The 17,482-nt window shown below is 55.3% G+C and overlaps 6 protein-coding genes across 6 annotated transcripts; 4 read left to right on the forward strand and 2 right to left on the reverse strand.

Annotated features, from left to right (window-relative positions):
* Nucleotides 1-527: 527 nt before the first annotated feature.
* Nucleotides 528-2,536, forward strand: PG997_010300 (purine nucleoside permease-domain-containing protein; the record flags this gene model as incomplete). Its single annotated transcript, XM_066814615.1, has 3 exons — nucleotides 528-534; nucleotides 779-1,639; nucleotides 2,151-2,536. 3 exons carry the CDS (start codon nucleotides 528-530, stop codon nucleotides 2,534-2,536), a joined length of 1,254 nt encoding a protein of 417 aa, XP_066666577.1.
* A 1,040-nt stretch (nucleotides 2,537-3,576) lies between these two features.
* On the reverse strand, nucleotides 3,577-4,506 carry PG997_010301 (bacteriorhodopsin; the record flags this gene model as incomplete). Its single annotated transcript, XM_066814616.1, has 1 exon — nucleotides 3,577-4,506. The coding sequence occupies one exon, from the start codon at nucleotides 4,504-4,506 to the stop codon at nucleotides 3,577-3,579; it is 930 nt and encodes a 309-aa protein (XP_066666578.1).
* A 1,895-nt stretch (nucleotides 4,507-6,401) lies between these two features.
* PG997_010302 (carotenoid oxygenase) lies at nucleotides 6,402-8,483 on the forward strand (the record flags this gene model as incomplete). The annotated part of the gene is made up of 1 exon (XM_066814617.1): nucleotides 6,402-8,483. One exon carries the CDS (start codon nucleotides 6,402-6,404, stop codon nucleotides 8,481-8,483), a length of 2,082 nt encoding a protein of 693 aa, XP_066666579.1.
* A 417-nt stretch (nucleotides 8,484-8,900) lies between these two features.
* On the reverse strand, nucleotides 8,901-10,585 carry PG997_010303 (uncharacterized protein; the record flags this gene model as incomplete). Its single annotated transcript, XM_066814618.1, has 2 exons — nucleotides 8,901-9,866; nucleotides 9,926-10,585. The coding sequence occupies 2 exons, from the start codon at nucleotides 10,583-10,585 to the stop codon at nucleotides 8,901-8,903; spliced, it is 1,626 nt and encodes a 541-aa protein (XP_066666580.1).
* Nucleotides 10,586-12,124: 1,539 nt separating this feature from the next.
* PG997_010304 (uncharacterized protein) lies at nucleotides 12,125-14,459 on the forward strand (the record flags this gene model as incomplete). Its single annotated transcript, XM_066814619.1, has 3 exons — nucleotides 12,125-12,171; nucleotides 12,325-13,711; nucleotides 13,824-14,459. The coding sequence occupies 3 exons, from the start codon at nucleotides 12,125-12,127 to the stop codon at nucleotides 14,457-14,459; spliced, it is 2,070 nt and encodes a 689-aa protein (XP_066666581.1).
* Nucleotides 14,460-15,502: 1,043 nt separating this feature from the next.
* PG997_010305 (amidase protein) lies at nucleotides 15,503-17,332 on the forward strand (the record flags this gene model as incomplete). Its single annotated transcript, XM_066814620.1, has 3 exons — nucleotides 15,503-15,543; nucleotides 15,606-16,998; nucleotides 17,060-17,332. 3 exons carry the CDS (start codon nucleotides 15,503-15,505, stop codon nucleotides 17,330-17,332), a joined length of 1,707 nt encoding a protein of 568 aa, XP_066666582.1.
* Between the last annotated feature and the right edge of the window lie 150 nt (nucleotides 17,333-17,482).

Raw genomic sequence — 17,482 nt, forward strand, 5'->3', positions numbered from 1 at the left:
CCCTCTCATTTTGTCGCTGGTTCCCAGAAATCACTGCCCTTTGGAGGCGTCTGCTAGGCAATGCCTAGTGTGCTCATATAGGGGTTCATATCTACATGCAAGATCCAGTCTGTCAGCTAGGTATGCAAGACCGTTTCCAGGGCCTCGTTTGCGGCGACCCAAACAGGTCATGCTACTGCTGTGCTCCCTGCATGCATATGCCTGGCCCCAGCTGAGATATGTGCTGTGGTGCGACGTCAAAGTCAGAGATGTATTCACTCTCATAACATCATTGAATGAACCCTGGCATTATACCTGCATGAAATCGTCAAACCTCCTCGGCCTATTTTCCGAGATAAATGTCTCGATACTACTCCAAAAGGACTCTTGTCCCCATTTGCTGCTACCTCGAACCGCTGTAGTCAGCTTTCTCCTGTCGCCTTCCAAACTCAACTAGCTCTTCTGCACCTCTTGCTACCCAAATTCACACATAAAGGACATCATGATATCGTGGCTATGCATGGTAGCTATACTACTGTATCTTCACCATGAGTCGTCGGCCACTCCCATTCCCCAACCAGAGGACTGTTCCCACGGCCAAGGAAGGCCTCCTCAGGCTCACGGCAAGATTGCGCCCAAGATCATGATCATCAACATGGTAAGCTGGAACGAGTACACATAGAAATTCAAATTACTGCTGGTCGCAAACCCACGACTAACTGAAAGAAACCACGTTTCTGTGTCCAGTTCTACGAGGAAGGCAAAATCTGGCACGACTCCTTACCAATATTGGGCAAAGGCAGCCTCCTGGACACCAACTTCACCATCGACGGCCTTTCACCCCTGAACCCGCAAGTGCACTGCACCAATTCCGGCGAGGTCTGCCAAGCAACCCTAGGCGAGTCCGAAATCAACGCGGCCGCGTCCATGTCGGCCCTAGTCCTGGGCGCCGACGCGGCGAACCTGTTCGACTTCGGCCGGACCTATTTTCTGATCAGCGGCATCGCGGGCGTGAACCCGAAGCTCGGCACCCTGGGCAGCGTGGCCCTGGCCAAGTTCGCGGTCCAGGCCGCGCTGCAGTACGAGCTGGACGCGCGCGACATGCCCACGAACTGGACGACGGGCTACCTGGCGTACGGGACCGATGCGCCCGGTAGGCTGCCGACGATTTTCTACGGGACCGAGGTCATGGAGCTCAACGAGGCGCTGCGGGACGCCGCGTTCGCACTGGCGCGCGACACCCACGGCGACGGCGGTAACGACGACGACGACGATAACTCCACCCCGGTCCTCGACGACGACGCCGCCGCCGCCGCGTACCGCTCCAAGTACCGTGTCAACGACCTCACAACCACCACCACCACCGGCGACACGACGACGGACGACGGAGGAGGAACCCACCACCCCGCCGCGAACAACATCTACGCGGCCGCGACGGGCCCGCCGTCGGTGCTGCGGTGCGACACCGTCACGAGCGACGTGTACTACTCGGGCGCGCTGCTGAGCGAGGCCTTCGAGAACACGACGCGGGCCTGGACGAACCAGTCGCAGGTCACGTACTGCATGACGGCACAGGAGGACAGCGCGGTGCTGGCGGTGCTGCTGCGGGCGCAGCTGGCGCGCCGGGCCGATCTGGGGCGGGCGATTGTTATGCGGGCAGGTACGTGTGTTTGGCGTGTTCTTTCTTGTTTCGAGTTTTCCCCTCCCTTTCCGCCAATGTGATCGATCATGTGCGGAGATGATTATTGATATGTTCGGCACACTTTGGTTTAGAAACGAAACCAAAGTCTTGTTTCTTTCGTTTTTCTCCGCCCCCTTTTCTTCTCCAGAGCGACAGAGAAGTCTAACCTTATCCCATCTCCTCGTCTCTTGTGTCTCGAAACACACCCCTTTACAGTACCTATTACCCCTCTTCTACCCCCTCCTTCTCATGCAACTTGGTGTTTTCTTATTTTTCTTTTTCCCTTGACCCAACTCAGCGACCGACACCGGCAAGATGCATCCTATCATTCCCTCACGGACTAAACCGACGAAACTTCCCCTTGCATATTGCCTAACTCTAATCCACACATCCCATCCCGCCCGTTTACCTTCTTCTCCTTGGCCATGTGTCCATGTGTAACATGTCAGAACCTAGTAATTACTAATAACCCTACGTACCTACGTGACAGGCTCCAACTTCGACCGTCCCCCGCCCTCCATGACCGCCCTGGACCACCTGCTTCTGCTGGGCCAAAACGGCTTCCAGCTCGCCATCAACAACACCTGGAAGGCCGGCAGCCGCATCGTCGCGGGCATCCTGTCGGACTGGGACGCGGTGTACGGCCCGGGGATCCCGGCCGCCAACTACCTGGGCGATGTCTTCGGGTCGCTGGGCGGGACGCCCAATTTCGGGCCGGGGAGTGTCTTTGGGGGTAAGGGCGCGGCGCCGGACGGGAGCACGTACGCTGGAAGAGAAGGAGGAGGAGGAGATGGTAGCGCTGAGAGAGGGGGAGGGGGTGGGGTGGGTAAACGACGTGGCTTGCTTGGGGATGGTGGTGGTGCTGCGGGTGGCTGATGCCTGTGTTTAACATTAAGAGGGGAGGCGGGCTATTTTTCAGGACCAAACACTCAGGTTCAAGACTTCAAGAGGGTTTGCTATCGGAGACGCCACTCGAGTCACAAGTTGGCATGCCCCCTCGTTACCCGGCTCAAATCCAGCACGAGGCTGGCCGGAATCGTAAAGATTAGGCGGTTTAGGACGTGCAGTTCATAGAGTCTATGCCACATGAGAGAAAGGAAAACGTGTGGACACCGTGGACCACTAATACAACGAACCTATCAAACGTCAACCGTGTTTGAAACGTGTGACCGTGCATGCAGCTTTCTTGACCTTATTGAAGTCTACAAGTACAGTACGGCTGTCAACTTCCGTCCGATGAGATCCCAAGGGCTTAACACTAAAAAGTTGAGTTCGTGCCGGTTCGATGTGTAGACCTTGCTAAAGTCGAGACCGTTTCTCAATCATCTTTGTTAGGATTTCTTTCATTGCGGACGGATGTCGCGGAGACGAGAGCTTGGGAGGGGTAGCTTTTGAAAGGGGAGACCGGACGAAACGCGACTCATGTGCTGAAACTGTCAAGTGACTGTGCCAAAGGACTGCCGCGACAGTAGACCGTGAGTCAAGGATCGACATATCCGGTAGGAAATATTCATGAGAGTTTAAAGGTATCGCGGGTGTCTTACATACCATCCAAAAGTCATAGTGCCAGAGTGGAAAGACGGTAATACTGATTAAGATTGATTGTTAAATTTTGCGATAATTACATGTCGAGTGCTCAAGTTGGATATCAAAAAAAGGCAAAAGTCTAAAGATCGTGTGGGTATTAGGAACATAAAACCAACCGTACCAGGAACCAAGCTCATCATCCACACCGTGCCTATGAATAATGGCCATCGATGATATTAAGGGGTATTATGGACCGAGCCAGCAATAACAGCAGAAACATAGATAATATCAATCAAGAGATGAGCATGTGAAGGGGGTATACCAAACTCCGCAGCTCTCTTGTCTCCGAATGCCATCCAACAAAGATCGTAGGCACCCTTGCAGTTGTTTTAGACAGTGGCACCACCAGCACCGGCAGTGGCGGGAGTACCATTGGCGCCGGCCGTGGTAGCAGGGCCATCAGGAGCACCACCATGAGCACCATGGGGACCACGTCCCTTTTCGGACGCGGCGGAGGAGCTGGTGTTGTCATGGATGTGAAGACCGAGCTGCTGGGGCGTGATGTTGCGGTGACCCCAGAGGAGGAGGGCGCCCCAGACCGGCTTGGCGATAACGTCGAGGATGCCGTAGAAGACGGCTTCGGAGTCGGGGTGGATGACGTTGCCGCCTTCGCTCAAGCCCCAGGCAATGGGGTAGAGGAACCAGAGGAAGGACAGAAGGACGCCGCACATGAGGAAGGTCTTGCTGGGGCCTTCGCCGAGGGCGCTGGCGTGACGTCGGGCAGGGCCGACGAGCTCGTAGATGATGTAGAAGAGACCGAACATGCCGAAGGTCCAGAAACCCCACTTGTAGCGAGTCTGGGTGAGGGCGCCGACAAGACCAGTAACGATCATGGCGATGTCAGCGAAGATAACGGCAATGAGCGTCGGCCAGGGGATACCGGCCGTGAGCAGGAGGTCAGTGAGCAGGAGAGGCGTCGTGATGAACCAGTCGATGTAGCGCACGTAAAAAATCTCTCGGGTCCCCGCGGAGGCCACTTGGCGACGGAAGGGCCGCACGAATTCAGCTTGGATAGGGACCTGGCCCAGATTGGAGCCCATGCAAAAGTAGGAGATGCAGGCCGTCGCCGTGATGGCGGCCGTGAGGTAGTGGAAGATGCGGTGGCCTTGCGGCTTGGTCATTGCCATGCCCATGAAGGCTAGGGTCGAGAAACCCATGATGGCGCAGACGGTGAAGTACCAGTCCGAGCCATGGGTCGTGATCTCGAGGTTGGCACGCTGCCCGATAACGCTATTGGTTGCGAGTGCGTTGTTGCCCATTTTGACGTATTATCTAGCGACTGCAACTACTTTGGGTCTTGGGGTTGATGAAGAAGATGTATGAGTGAACACCGCCCAGAGATGACGAACTGGTACCTTTAGTTGATGCCGCTGAGTGGTGATAGTCTGAGGTGGATGATAATAGGAGATCAAGCACCTCGATTCGAGGTTGGGCAAGTCCAGTATTTGAATGCGAACCCAACGGGGTCGCCCGTGGGCTAGGGAGGTGCAGTGACTTCATCTTCACGTTCCTTAGGGCCTCAGCAGCCATTCATCGAACTGCAAACGTGTCATAGGATTGGCATGGATAGCCGAGACGAACGAACCAGAGTCCAAGTCAGGTCGCCTGCACTGCAAGCCATCACACAGTAGTCAGTACCTTCGGGTGAAGTAGTGACCACTCGGCCTCTGACCGGCCCCCGTCACATCCGTGATCTGAAAAGTCAGGCTACTCCCAATCGACATGCGCGCGCTCTTCATCGACGGCATAGGATGGACGCCTCTGATGAAGGCCGTGAGGGGCTCGCCATGAGCTTCGAACAATAGTCCGCCAAGATCGGGAAACAAGCTTCTCATCGCAGGGGAGCCCCTGTCTGCCGGACAAGTGCTTAGTAGAACAGCTTAACCTAAAGAGCAGCTGCTAGCCGGATCCGGTGGATGGCCGATCGGTATTGGTGGGGTTTCTGGGGTTGTCCTTGACGACAAGTCCAGATTCTAGCCATCATCAGCCGGGGCGGGATCGTCGGAAGAGCGACCGGGGTGATGGGGATGGACAGTCCCAAAGTAGCAGTGTGGATAAGGATCCCATGCTGCCATGCGTGGTGAAAAAGGGTGTGATATTGCTCGTGCGTGTGCGTTGCATCGTGTGTCCACCAGTAAAGGCGTCGTGGGTTTTAGGTTTCGGTGGTGATGAATCATCGACCCCTCATGTCACTGCAGTGACCGGACTGCTTTGGCATGGACATGCAACTGTGAAGTTTGTATGATCTCACCACCACCTCCTCCTACCACAGCGTGTGGTCTTTTTGTCACGGGAATCCAGCCATAACCATTCCTGATAACTGCTCAGTCATGGTCGTTAATAGAAAGGCGCAAGTTTGCTGTCTTGATTCCCCTGGTGAAAAGAATGTAGCTGCAGCAGTGTCTCGGGAGGTACGTAGTGGAAGTTGCGGCAGTGGCTGACTGCAGGCACTGAACGGCATTTGAAGCACTAAAAACGCCAGTGAGTGTGGGTGGAGAAAAGCCGCTGGCACTGTCCAGAGGCTACTGTCCAGAGGCTATTGCCGCCAATGCCCGGCATGCAGCTTGAGCTCAGACTGCATGCACGATTTAGATCGGCTCAATCGCCCACTCATCTGATCATCGACTTCCAATCGCAACAATGTGCTGTAACCCCATCCCGAGTTATTCACGAGCAAAAACTTGGGAACTATGGGTAATGCTTACTTGATGCTAACTTTCCTCCAAGCGAAGGCGCGACCCATTTGATTATGCCAGGCAGCCAGGTGTAGGCGTTGAGTTTTGACTGGTCAGTTCCGGCCCCTGTTTGCTGTTGGTCATGATCCCTGAAGTCGAGGGGTACAGGCAATGCCGTCATAGTCGTCCCAAAATGCCAAACCCCCTCCTGGCCAATGCAAATGCAATGCCGTGTCGAACTGAACGTTATGTTTGCACTTGACAGAGAAAAAAAAGCCGGTAGTTAGCAGTCGCCTAGTCACAGTGGCTAGAATGTAAAACTACCGTAGTTCCAGCCTCAACACTAACGCCCGGCTTCCTCGGTGTAACGCGACATCTCTAGCACACATCGTCCTCGATCACGACATACTCCGTGACTCGCAAGGTGTGACTCCCGCACCGGAGGATCTTGCTATCAGGCAGCACAACACCATACCGACATGCTGGAAGGGTATTCGATAGCTGTCGTTGAGGCGGAGGAGCAGATACAACGCGAGCAACTACGGGAGAGGCACTGGGGAAGCGAGGCCATCCTCATCCGTCAGTATAACTCGAGCCCATCCCATGAAACCAACCCATTAATGCCGTGTCACAGATACCTGTCGGGAAACTTTGCTCCCATACGCCGTACAAGGCCACTCACGGCATGCACATATGAGGGAGAAATACCCAGAGAGCTTGCCGGTGGTCAGTATGTACGCAACGGAGGAAATCCAACCACAAACGAAGACCTAGGCCGGGACGCGCACTGGTTCGACGGGGATGGCATGCTCAGCGGTGTTCTTTTCAGGAGAAGTGGCGAGAAGAACACACAAGTCACGCCCGAGTTTGTGAATCAGTACGTGCTGACCGACGTCTACCTGAACGCCAAGGGCAATGGCAACCTCAAGAAGCCCATCCTGCCGAGCATCGCCACCTTGGTGAGCGGCTCGCTAATCACCATCCTAATGGTGGTCATGAGGACCGTGTTTCTGGCCTTCCTCTCCACCCTGCCCGGATCGCGGCAGCGCATCAAGAAGATCAGCGTTGCCAACACGGGTGTCGTGTACCATGACGGCCGAGCACTGGCCACATGCGAGAGCGGCCCCCCTATGCGTTTCCAGCTGCCGAGTCTGGAGACCGTAGGCTGGTATAATGGACGTAAAGTAGAAAACGAACCAGGCCGGGACAAGAGGTCGGGGTTCGGCGGTGACTCCTCCATCGCATTTATGAAGGAGTGGACCACGGGCCATCCGAGGGTGGATCCGGTGACCAAGGAGATGATCACCTTCCACGCCGTCTTCATCAAGCCCTACGTCTTTTACTCCATTGTCCCGCCAACTAGACAACGCAAGAAGGGCGGCGGGAGAATACCCGGCCCCAGGTTTGACATGCCGATTCCCGGTATGGGATCGCCCAAGATGATGCACGACTTTGGCGTTGCTGCAAAACACACCGTCATCATGGATCTGCCCCTTTCTCTCGACCCGATGAACAATCTCACCGGGAAGCCCGTCGTGTCCTATGACCCGACCGACCGTTCCCGATTCGGCGTGTTTCCGAGGTACGAACCGCACAAGATCCAGTGGTTCGAGACCAATGCGTGCGTCATCTTCCACGCGGCTAACTGCTGGGAGACCATCACCCCGGGGCCGGTCCCCGAAACCAACGTCCACCTCCTCGCCTGCCGCCTGACCTCGGCCTCGGTCGTGTACAGCGCCGGCGCACTCGCACCGCCGAATCGGAAGCCCGTGCCGCCCGAGTACGTCGAGGAGGAACAATGCCGCCTGTACTACTTCAACTTCCCCCTTTTGACGGATAATGAGGCGTTGTCGCCGGATAACAAGCCCACGATCCGGAACCAGTGGGCCCTGGCGGCGATCCCCTTCGAGTTCCCGACCATCTCTCCCGCGCACGAGATGCGGACAGCGCGGTACATCTACGGCTGCAGCACGGGCTCGAGCTCGTACTTCTCGGCGGCCCTCGGCAAAGCGGCCAAGATCGACCACCTCGCGAAGATCGACGCGACGGCCCTAATCGCCCGCGGAACCGCGCACCCACCGCAGCAGATTAAGGGCTGCGTGGATACGCGGGGTATCGAGGAGGTCTACCAGAGTACCGATCCGGACGACCCCGTCAAGCTGTTCCGCCTCCCTAAAGGATGGTACGCGCAGGAGCCCCGGTTCGTGCCGCGGGCCGACGCGAAGGCCGAGGACGACGGCTGGCTGCTCACGTACGTCTTCGACGAGTCGCAGCTCGACGCGAATGGCGAGTGCCCTGACGACGATGTCGACTGCAAGCAGGGAGTGGCTGCGAAGAGCGAGCTGTGGGTCATCGACGCCCACAACATGACGGATGTCGTGGCGCGCATCAAGCTGCCGCAGCGCGTACCCTACGGTCTGCACGGGCGCTGGTACTCCGAGGACGAGATCCGCGGGCAGCGACCCCACCTGGCTGTCCGGAGGGAGAAGACGGCGGCGGAGATTGACACTTCTAGTCCTTTAGCGATTGTTCGAGATACCCTGGAGAGATGGATTGGCTGAAGCCCGAGCTGAGTGCCTGCAAGCAAAGGCGGAACGAGTTGCCTGTCTGTCTTTTCTGTCTGTCTTTTCTGTCTGTCTTTTCTGTCTGTACTTGGATTGGATTCCGGAGCAAAATGTACATATACATCTTACTTACATAATATGCTGCTTCTCTTGCTAGGGTATTTGGGTGTCTGTATGCACATGGGTGGTGGCGTCTCGCATTGTTTCGTTTATGGTTGCGGATAGTGTAGTTCTTAATCCTAATGGCGCGGGAGGTTTCTTGTTTCTGCGGTTGGTGGATTTGTCTCGGGTCGACGGGGTCTGCGCTTCAAAGCACCTTGGCTTGCCGAATATCAATATTCGATCATACCTACTTACCTATTGTACTGCTTCGATTCAAACATGGAATGTGTGCAAATTGTTAGGATCGAGTGATCACGATTGATTGGTCAAATTGATCAAATCGGCGCTCCTTAACCTCTGCTCAGATACAAGGATTTCACGCGGAAACCAGTCTAGTAGTCGTCCAGCTGGCCATCCTGGGCCTCCAGCCATATCATCATCCTCTCGAGCACTCATGATGATACCGAGGGCTCTTCCGGTAAGCCACGCCCAGACCATACCTTCGCCGGAGAAACCCGCTGCAATCCATTCACCGCTCGGCTTTTCGTCTGAGCCCGACACAACCGCATTTGGAGGCGTCCTGCCCGTGAGGCTTTTGCCGAGTTTCCCAACCAAGGGGATCAAGTCGCCTGTGAACCCCAGCGTTCCCGACCATGCCTGCTTGATTTCGGCGCCTCCACCCCAGTTGGGAGAGAAGACGGCTGGGAAGATGCCAGCAATATGGGCCAGCGTTAACCCATCCAAAGAGGCCCCGTCGTCCGACAGGCCGATCATATCGATGCCTTGCTTGGATGAGCGGACAAAGCCGCCACCTAACAACAGGTCTCCTTGACTCTGTCGCGCGCTGCCCGCATCGGGCTCGGGCTGCCGCTGCGTAATGTAGTCGAACCCATTCTCGTACACAACACCCCACGAACGATGGGCTCCGTGATCTTGGGAGAAGAGACGTCCAGGCTTCTGGGCTGACATGTGAGCTTGCGCTGGGGTAATCTTACGGCGCAGGCCCGGGACAAGATGGGATGCATGGCCGTTGGTGGCGTGAACGATATTACGCGCAAATATAGTGCCTCGGGGTGTTTGGATCGCATAAGGGTAGCCTTTCGGTGCCCTTGGGTCGTCGGCCAGGATGGCCTCGACGGGGGTGTGTGTCTCAATGGAAAGGGCATCGGGAAACTCGGCTAAAAGCTGGTGCCAGAGGGTGGTCACAAAGCGATAGGCCCAAATGGCTCCCGCTTTGTACGAGATAGCCCCAGCCACAGTCTCGCCGGTGCCAAATTTCTGTCATGCGGCGGTCAGCCATGTGTTTGAAGTGTCATGGTGGACTTGCGTCAACCCACCTCCTGGGCCTCCTTGCGCTGCCATGTTCTCGTCTCATCTTCGGGAAGGTTGGCCTTGGTCTCATCGACATTTCTGACAGCCTTCTCGAATGAAGTCTTGTCTAGGAACAAATCCACAGTCTCAACCTGTCTTGCCTCGGCGGCATCGATTCCTCGAGCCTTGCAAAGATCGACAAGGACATCAAGATGGTGCAGCTGAAACCGGGTCAATGCCACGGCCCGGTCTTGGGGCATGGTCTTGGCAAAGCGCGGATAGACATCGTAAGCAGACGCCTTGATGTGGCCGCCGTTGCGGGCTGTGGCACCACTGCATATGTCTCTGGCCTCGAGTACGACGATAATATCAAATCTATGCCCTGCAGAGCTGTTCTTTGCGCCCAAGACCAAGAGGGAATGGGCCACGGCAGCGCCGCTGATACCTGAGCCTATGATGACAACATCGGCTTGGCTCGGGAGCTCCGCCGACTGATGCTTCACCAATTCGGGATATGGTGGATCCTGTGTCCAGTATGGCGTCGAGGGGTTGGAGACTGGCAGCCCCGGCGAGAGCGAGGCACGGGCGACAGCCGCTTGGAAGTCTTTCCACTGGTCCTGCAATAGAGTGATCGCCGAGAACAGGCTCCTGGCGTGGTCTTGGACGACGGAGATGATAGTGCCCATCCTGAGTGGTGTCAAACAGTCAGGTTCCCGGGCGGCTGGCGAGTGCTTGCAGTTCGTAACGGAAGAGGTTTAGAATCGAGGTGATGCCTTGCCATGCCCTCTAAAAACCCCCGCATTGGCTTGCCGGTTTTACAGTGAGACAATGCGCTACAGAAAGTCATGTCCCCAGCGATTGTATCAATTTATGTACCGCATCTTCAAATAACTAATACTGGGATAGTTTTCTCTTGACATTCCTTTATTGTTTAAAGGATGTCTGATATATATATATATATTTATATAAAGGCATTCTTGCTCCGGAAACGGATTAAGACTCGCACTTGATCGTGTCCGAGATCAATAAGTGGCGACGTCGCGTGTATGGAAGTCAGGTATGCGGGAACACAGAAGACTCTTCAAGTACATGTCAATTGACGACGAGTTAATATATCGTACAACATGGCCTTTCGACACTCCGTCACTAGCCTGCTCACATCGGCACCATCGGCCTCTGACGCCAGTTGTGTCCGCTCGAAGATAGCTAGGACATATGACAGATATCGAGACGGGTAGCAGTGGTTGGGAGAGACTATCGTGATGGTGTTGGGTATGCTGAATCAGGAGATGGGAGATGGGAGACTGCAGCGGTCAGGTCGGTGGCATTTCTACCTCCCAGGAAACCGTCTTTCGAAAAAGACGAGTCCTTGACTGCGTGCCCTATTAGTGAGACATGCGATGATGAGAATAAATGGCATGGTGAAGGCGCATTAACAGCCAGATCTGTTGAAGATAACCCGTATATTGAACCCGTAGTCCTGCACAAGTCACCTGATGGTCCATAATGGGATACCTGACTTTGCAATACAGATGGCATAGATAAGTCTCAAACGGGACTCAACTGCATCTCGGAGCTATGCCGGCAACCCGAGACACCATGTTTTACACTCCGGCAAGGGAGTGGAGTGACTGATCTTGTCTATCCGGCTTCCGGGCCCGGATCGTACGGGAAATGAGTGACTGGTCAGTGATTCCACAGGCTGTCAATGCTCCATTGATTCCGCTGGGCCCGTGACACTCTTAATCTGTGATGTTGTCGATGGAAATAGGGTAATAACTTCTACTGCACCAGGCGTTGACTCCAGGAAATTGGAAGAGGAGTTGAATCTGCAAACCTCGGAGCTCTGACTGCTAGGCAAATAGGCTCCAACGCCCTATGCTTCTGCCCTATGCACCCCAGTCTGCCAGTGAATCCGGCGATCCATAGCGCTCGGCTTGGCGGAAAGGCAGCTGAAGGCGGGGCAAGTTCTAGTGTCATTCGATCCCCAGGCCGACCCACATCAGTTCCGTTCGTTGCCAATGAGCATCCAATCCCACTTCCCTTGCCTCCCAATCTCAATTGACCAAAACAAAAATCCTTTGCGAATCTGGGATCTCAGCAAGACAACAAAGCTGCAAAGACGGGCATGAGCATTGTTTCTATATACTTATGAACGCATGCTCGCCCTTCCATGGTAGCACCCTCCACGAAACCGCACCTCCCCGAAAGAGGATTCGGGCGCCATGGAGCTAATCCCCTACACCTCGAGAGAAGGCCGTGAAATCGTTCTGTACGTCATTCCTAGTCGCGATCCCATCTCGCCGTCTCTCCATAGCGCATCCTGGCCCCTCCAAGCAATACCCTAACTCCCCGCCGCTTGATACAATCCATCCCACACCAAATGCACTCTATGGCGGACTCTAATCTCTGTCTTCCTTCTTAGACGTCACCACGATGCCCTCGTGGTGCGCGATCCGTCATCGCAGCGACTCGAGATTCGCGGCCTCTCCTTGACGGAATGCCCCACATGCCACCAGTCGCTGCGACCTCGCTCGCCTTCGCCCGAGCGACGCTACGACAACACCCCTTCGAGCCGCGACAAGACCTATGTCGACCCCAACTACTTTCGCATGCTCCAGGCCGGCCACAATGAGGATAATATCAACTCGCGCGCTGCCCCTCCCAGTCCCATACGACGGTTGACCCAGCCCGCCTTGCCCATTGCCTCGCCCGCCGTCCAAGAAGCCGAGTTCGTGTCCAGCACCCCCATCCCGCCGCAAGGTGGACGCATAAGGCGCGATGCGTTTAGTCCTCAATACTTCAAGACCTTCTTTGTCGAGGAGCGGGAGCTGGGCCGAGGCGGGAAGGGAGTCGTCCTTCTAGTCCGTCACGAGATTGATGGATGCCATCTTGGCCACTTCGCCTGCAAGCGAGTGCCCGTCGGGGACGATCACGCTTGGTTGGAAAAGGTCTTGATTGAAGTCGAGCTGCTTGCCAAGCTGTCGCATCCCAACCTCGTCTCGTACCGACACGTGTGGCTGGAGGATGTGAAGCTGCACCGCTTTGGACCCAGCGTTGCATGTGCCTTTATCCTCCAGCAATACTGCAACAGCGGCGACCTATTGCGCTATATAGTGGGCGACCAACCCAAAGAGACCACCAAAGAACAACTCAAGGCGCAGATGCGGCGGCGCTCGAAGAGCCATTCTGAGAAACCCGTGCTTGTGAACCAGCAGCGCCGCCTGTCCTTTGAAGAGATCTACTCGTTGTTTCGAGACATCGTTTCGGGGCTTGCCTATCTACACGCTGCCAACTACATCCACCGTGACCTGAAACCGAGCAACTGCCTTTTACATCGCGAGAACGGCAAACTCACATGTCTGATCAGTGATTTCGGAGAGGTTCAACCAGAGAATGCGACAAGAAAGTCTACAGGTACAACAGGCACGATCTCGTATTGCGCCCCTGAAGTTCTCATCCAGGATGCTGCTGGACGTTTCGGCAACTTCACCACCAAGTCGGATGTCTTCTCGCTAGGCATGATCCTCTACTTTCTATGCTTCAACCGGCTGCCTTATATCAATGCAAACACGGTTCAAGAAGATCTCGAAGATATCGACCAGCTGCGGGCAGAGATATCCCACTGGAAGGGGTTTCAGGACGAGAGACGCGAGCGCCCAGACCTGCCCCCGAAGCTTTACCATCTACTTAAGAGGATGCTAGCCCTGAACCCGACTGATCGCCCCAGTGCAACTGAAGTCCTCACGGCCATGAATCACGAGTCCAACTCGTCTGTCCCGCGGAGAGAGCCCAGAAGTTCTAGTCCTTCGGTGGGTTTGGAGGGCCGTCGGATTCATAGTCTGGACTCCCCCATGCCAGGAACGCCTGTGCCTGACCCAAACAAACAGCGGTTCAGAGATACGGTGGCTGAGCATAGTATAGAAACGCCCGAATCCCCCATGTCTATATCCAGCCTCCCCGGATCACAGCTCGCCATCTGGTCACGACGGCACGCATAAGAATATGCCACCGACGACTCCCCGACGTCGATCACATGCTCTCATTATGCCACGCACTGGAAATGGCTTCGCCCACCAGCCTTCTGAAGATGAAGGCTTGGAAGAACGTCTTCACCCGCAGCCGTCTCCGCCGCTACTTATGGCACCGCCAACAACCGTTCTGGAAGACATCAGGCATAGGGGAATTTTGTTACAACATCGGGCGTGGTACATCTACCATCAGAATGCGGACACCGCCTTGTTCCTGGTGCGGTTTGCGCTGTTCGTGGTGAAGATGTACTCATTTGCCCAACTCTGCTGGCCGTATATGGCAAAACCGAGCGTTGGCCTTCCGCTCGTCAGCCTGGCTGCTTTGGACCTCGGCCTGCCTCAAAGACAAGAGGTCATCAGATGGCGGTCGCAGCCCTTGGGATACCGGGCTGGAGGCCTGGGACGGCTAAACAGCGGCTGGAGTGTTACTTCGATTCTTTTGGTTGTTCACTTTGCGGTGTTGGCGTCGATTCACCGATGGGGTTCAGTGTGCGCTGGTCTGTCTGGGGACTACAAGGCCTACTGGTGACGAAGCTTCTGTGGTGCCGAAGGCGTGGATGGAGTCGTGCATTCCTTAGTAATTCGGTATAGAGAGGGGGTTTGTACTTTGGCACTGGTGTTTGGCGTTTCATGAAATCGGAATCTTGAATTTCGAAGGCAGTGGGTCTGTACCCTACAAAAAAGGCACGGGGCATACATCACTATCGGCCGGAAGCGAGCGTCTGTAATCTGCAAAGCCATCTCGTTATCGAGGACGGGCCCTCTTAGGCCCCAAGAGGTGGGTTTGAAGGGGCAAGCGAGGTTGAAGGGCGAGCGTGCACTAACAATAGGGATGTACCTATGTATTACAATGAATTCTAATTTCGTTTTGAAGTCGGTCATGGGTTCCTTCCGCGAGGACAAGTCCTCGATGTGGTCAGAGGCATCTCTGGCAATGTAGAGCAAGCTAACGAAACAAAAACACCAATTGAGCCTCGGTCGTCACTTGACCCCTTCTGCGAGGTTCAGGTACCAGTTGATTACAAGCGCGCATCTGTTTTGGTCATCTGATTTCAAGGGAAGAGACATCAGCTAGTGTAGCGAGGCTGCTCAAATGAGATCAAATCAACTCGGTTGTCAGCAGTTGCTATCTTCCAACTTCGGCTTGGAGTCTAGTCGGGTTAACCCTGTGTAGCTCCATTGTCGCGGGGAAGCGGCGGGCGGTTATCAACGGGGGGCCTATCGGCTCAGGAAACAGCAGCCTGATTGGCTGCTACATGGTCTGCCAGTGCCGTATCCAGTTGCTAAGCCAGTTGCTAAGGCAGGTGGAATGCGGGGGATTGGGGTCTGCAGTGGGCAGCTACCCCAAACCCGTCCGCGCTTACCTCAAGTCAGTAAGATGTAGCTGCAAGCCTGTGCCTGTCTCGCGGGTGATGAACCATGGCGGAATCTTCTCACATTGATCCTCGGCCTACGCAAATGCTCAACCTCGAATTGCTTTCTCTCCAACACCGTCTATTCTGATTCCATATCCATCTCGCTAGCAACTTTCACCTCCCGACTCCTCTACATGTCGAAGACGACTCATCAACCATGGTCTTCCCCCTAGATTATCTCCAGCACCGGCTGGATTGGTATGTATTCTTGTCTCAGCTCCGACGTTGCCGGCCTCTAATCTACTGCCACCTATATGTAGTCGCTTCAAGCAGAATGAACGTGATCAACGCATACGCGACTTGACTAAATGCCATGAACCTTTTACCAAGTTTGACCGCGAGGTCGTCGACATGCCAATTCAAGAACTTGTAGGACGCATCGGGGACAGATCTATCAAAGCCAAGGATGTTCTGCACACCTACGGCAAAGTCGCCCTCAGGGCCCACGAGAAGACGAACTGTCTCACAGAGATCATGATCTCGGAAGCCGTGACTCAGCTCGACCGGATTGGTGGCCGTACTGGAGGTGGTCTCTTGAACGGTATTCCCGTCAGCTTGAAAGACAGCATCGACGTCGGAGGATTCGACACCACGGTCGGCTACAGCAGCTTCGTCGGCAACAAGCAGCCGCTTGGTCAGGACGGACCCATGGTCACGATGCTCAAGCACATGGGCGCCATCCCTTATGTCAAGACTAACCTGCCCACGACCCTGCTGAGTTTCGAGTCCACCAACGATGTCTGGGGCCGGTGCACCAACCCCCACAACAGCAACTACTCACCCGGCGGCTCCACCGGAGGCGAGGCAGCACTGCTGGCTCTCGGAGGCAGGATCGGCATTGGAAGTGATGTGGCTGGGAGTGTACGAGTACCTGCACATTTCTCCGGCATCTACAGTCTTCGTTGCTCCACGGGCCGGTGGCCTAAAGCGGGGGTGAAGACTTCGATGCCGGGCCAGGAGGGGGTACCCAGCGTCTTCAGCCCGATGGCCCGGACTCTGGACGACCTGAGGTACTTTGTATGGGCCGTCATAGCGATGAAGCCGTGGGTGTACGATCCTACCGCCCTCTGCAGGCCCTGGGCCCACAACTACGAGAAAATGCTGGAAAACAAGACCAAATTTCGCGTGGGTGTAATGCGAACCGACGGCGTCGTTGATCCTAGTCCAGCTTGCCGTCGAGCCTTGGAGCAAGTGGAGGCTGCACTGGAGCAAGCCGGGTACGAAATTGTCGAGATAGACCCTCCATCTCCGTACGAGGGCCTGGTCCTGGGATCCCAACTTCTCAACGCTGATGGCTGCCAAATGTTCTCGAGCTTCTTCCGCACCGGCGAACGGAATGATCCGGGCGCCGCGCAGATGTGTTTCTTGATGAACGTTCCGTGGCCGCTCAAGTACATGTACTACTTGTGGGTTAAGTTCATCCGCAGAGACGATGTCTGGGCCGGCCTAGTGCAGAACTGGCGCCCCAAGAGTGCCTACGAGAATTGGCAACTCGTCGCCAAGCGGGAGGCATACCGAGCCAAATGGTTCGACTGGTGGAACAAGTCGCGCTGTGACTTTTTGATCACCCCGCCTAATGCGACGCCTGCCGTACCGCATGGTGCTATGAAGGATGCAGTGAGCAGCTGTGGCTACACATTCTTGTTCAATATTGTAAGTCTCCCTTCCTTCCATCTGAACTTGGGTTGATCTAGCTCTGACCTTCGCGAAACAGCTAGACTACACCGCCGGCATCATCCCCGTCACACGCGTCGACAAGGATCTCGATCAGCTTCCGCCTACGTTCAACATCAACAAGCTCAACGGAGTAGCCCAGGGTGCTTATAAGCACTACGACGCCACAGCCATGCATGGTCTACCCGTGGGCGTTCAGATCGTGGGGCGACGCATGGAAGAGGAGATGGTGTTGGTGTACATGAACAAGGTCGAGGAGGCTTTAGGTACGGGCAAGTACCAACCAATTCCTCTGAGCGAAGTGGGTAAGTAAGTCGGCCTCATCTTGGACGAGCATGAAACACAGGCATATAAGGACGATGACTGCAATGTATGGTTACCACGGCAAAGTATTGTGTCAAGCTCTATGAGCCAGCAATCACTTTGGAGCCACTGGGTTTCTTTTTTAACATCTTATTCAGTT

The sequence above is a fragment of the Apiospora hydei genome (assembly GCF_038363865.1).
Source record: "Apiospora hydei strain CBS 114990 chromosome Unknown utg000007l_segment0_segment0, whole genome shotgun sequence".
Lineage (NCBI taxonomy): Eukaryota > Fungi > Ascomycota > Sordariomycetes > Amphisphaeriales > Apiosporaceae > Apiospora > Apiospora hydei.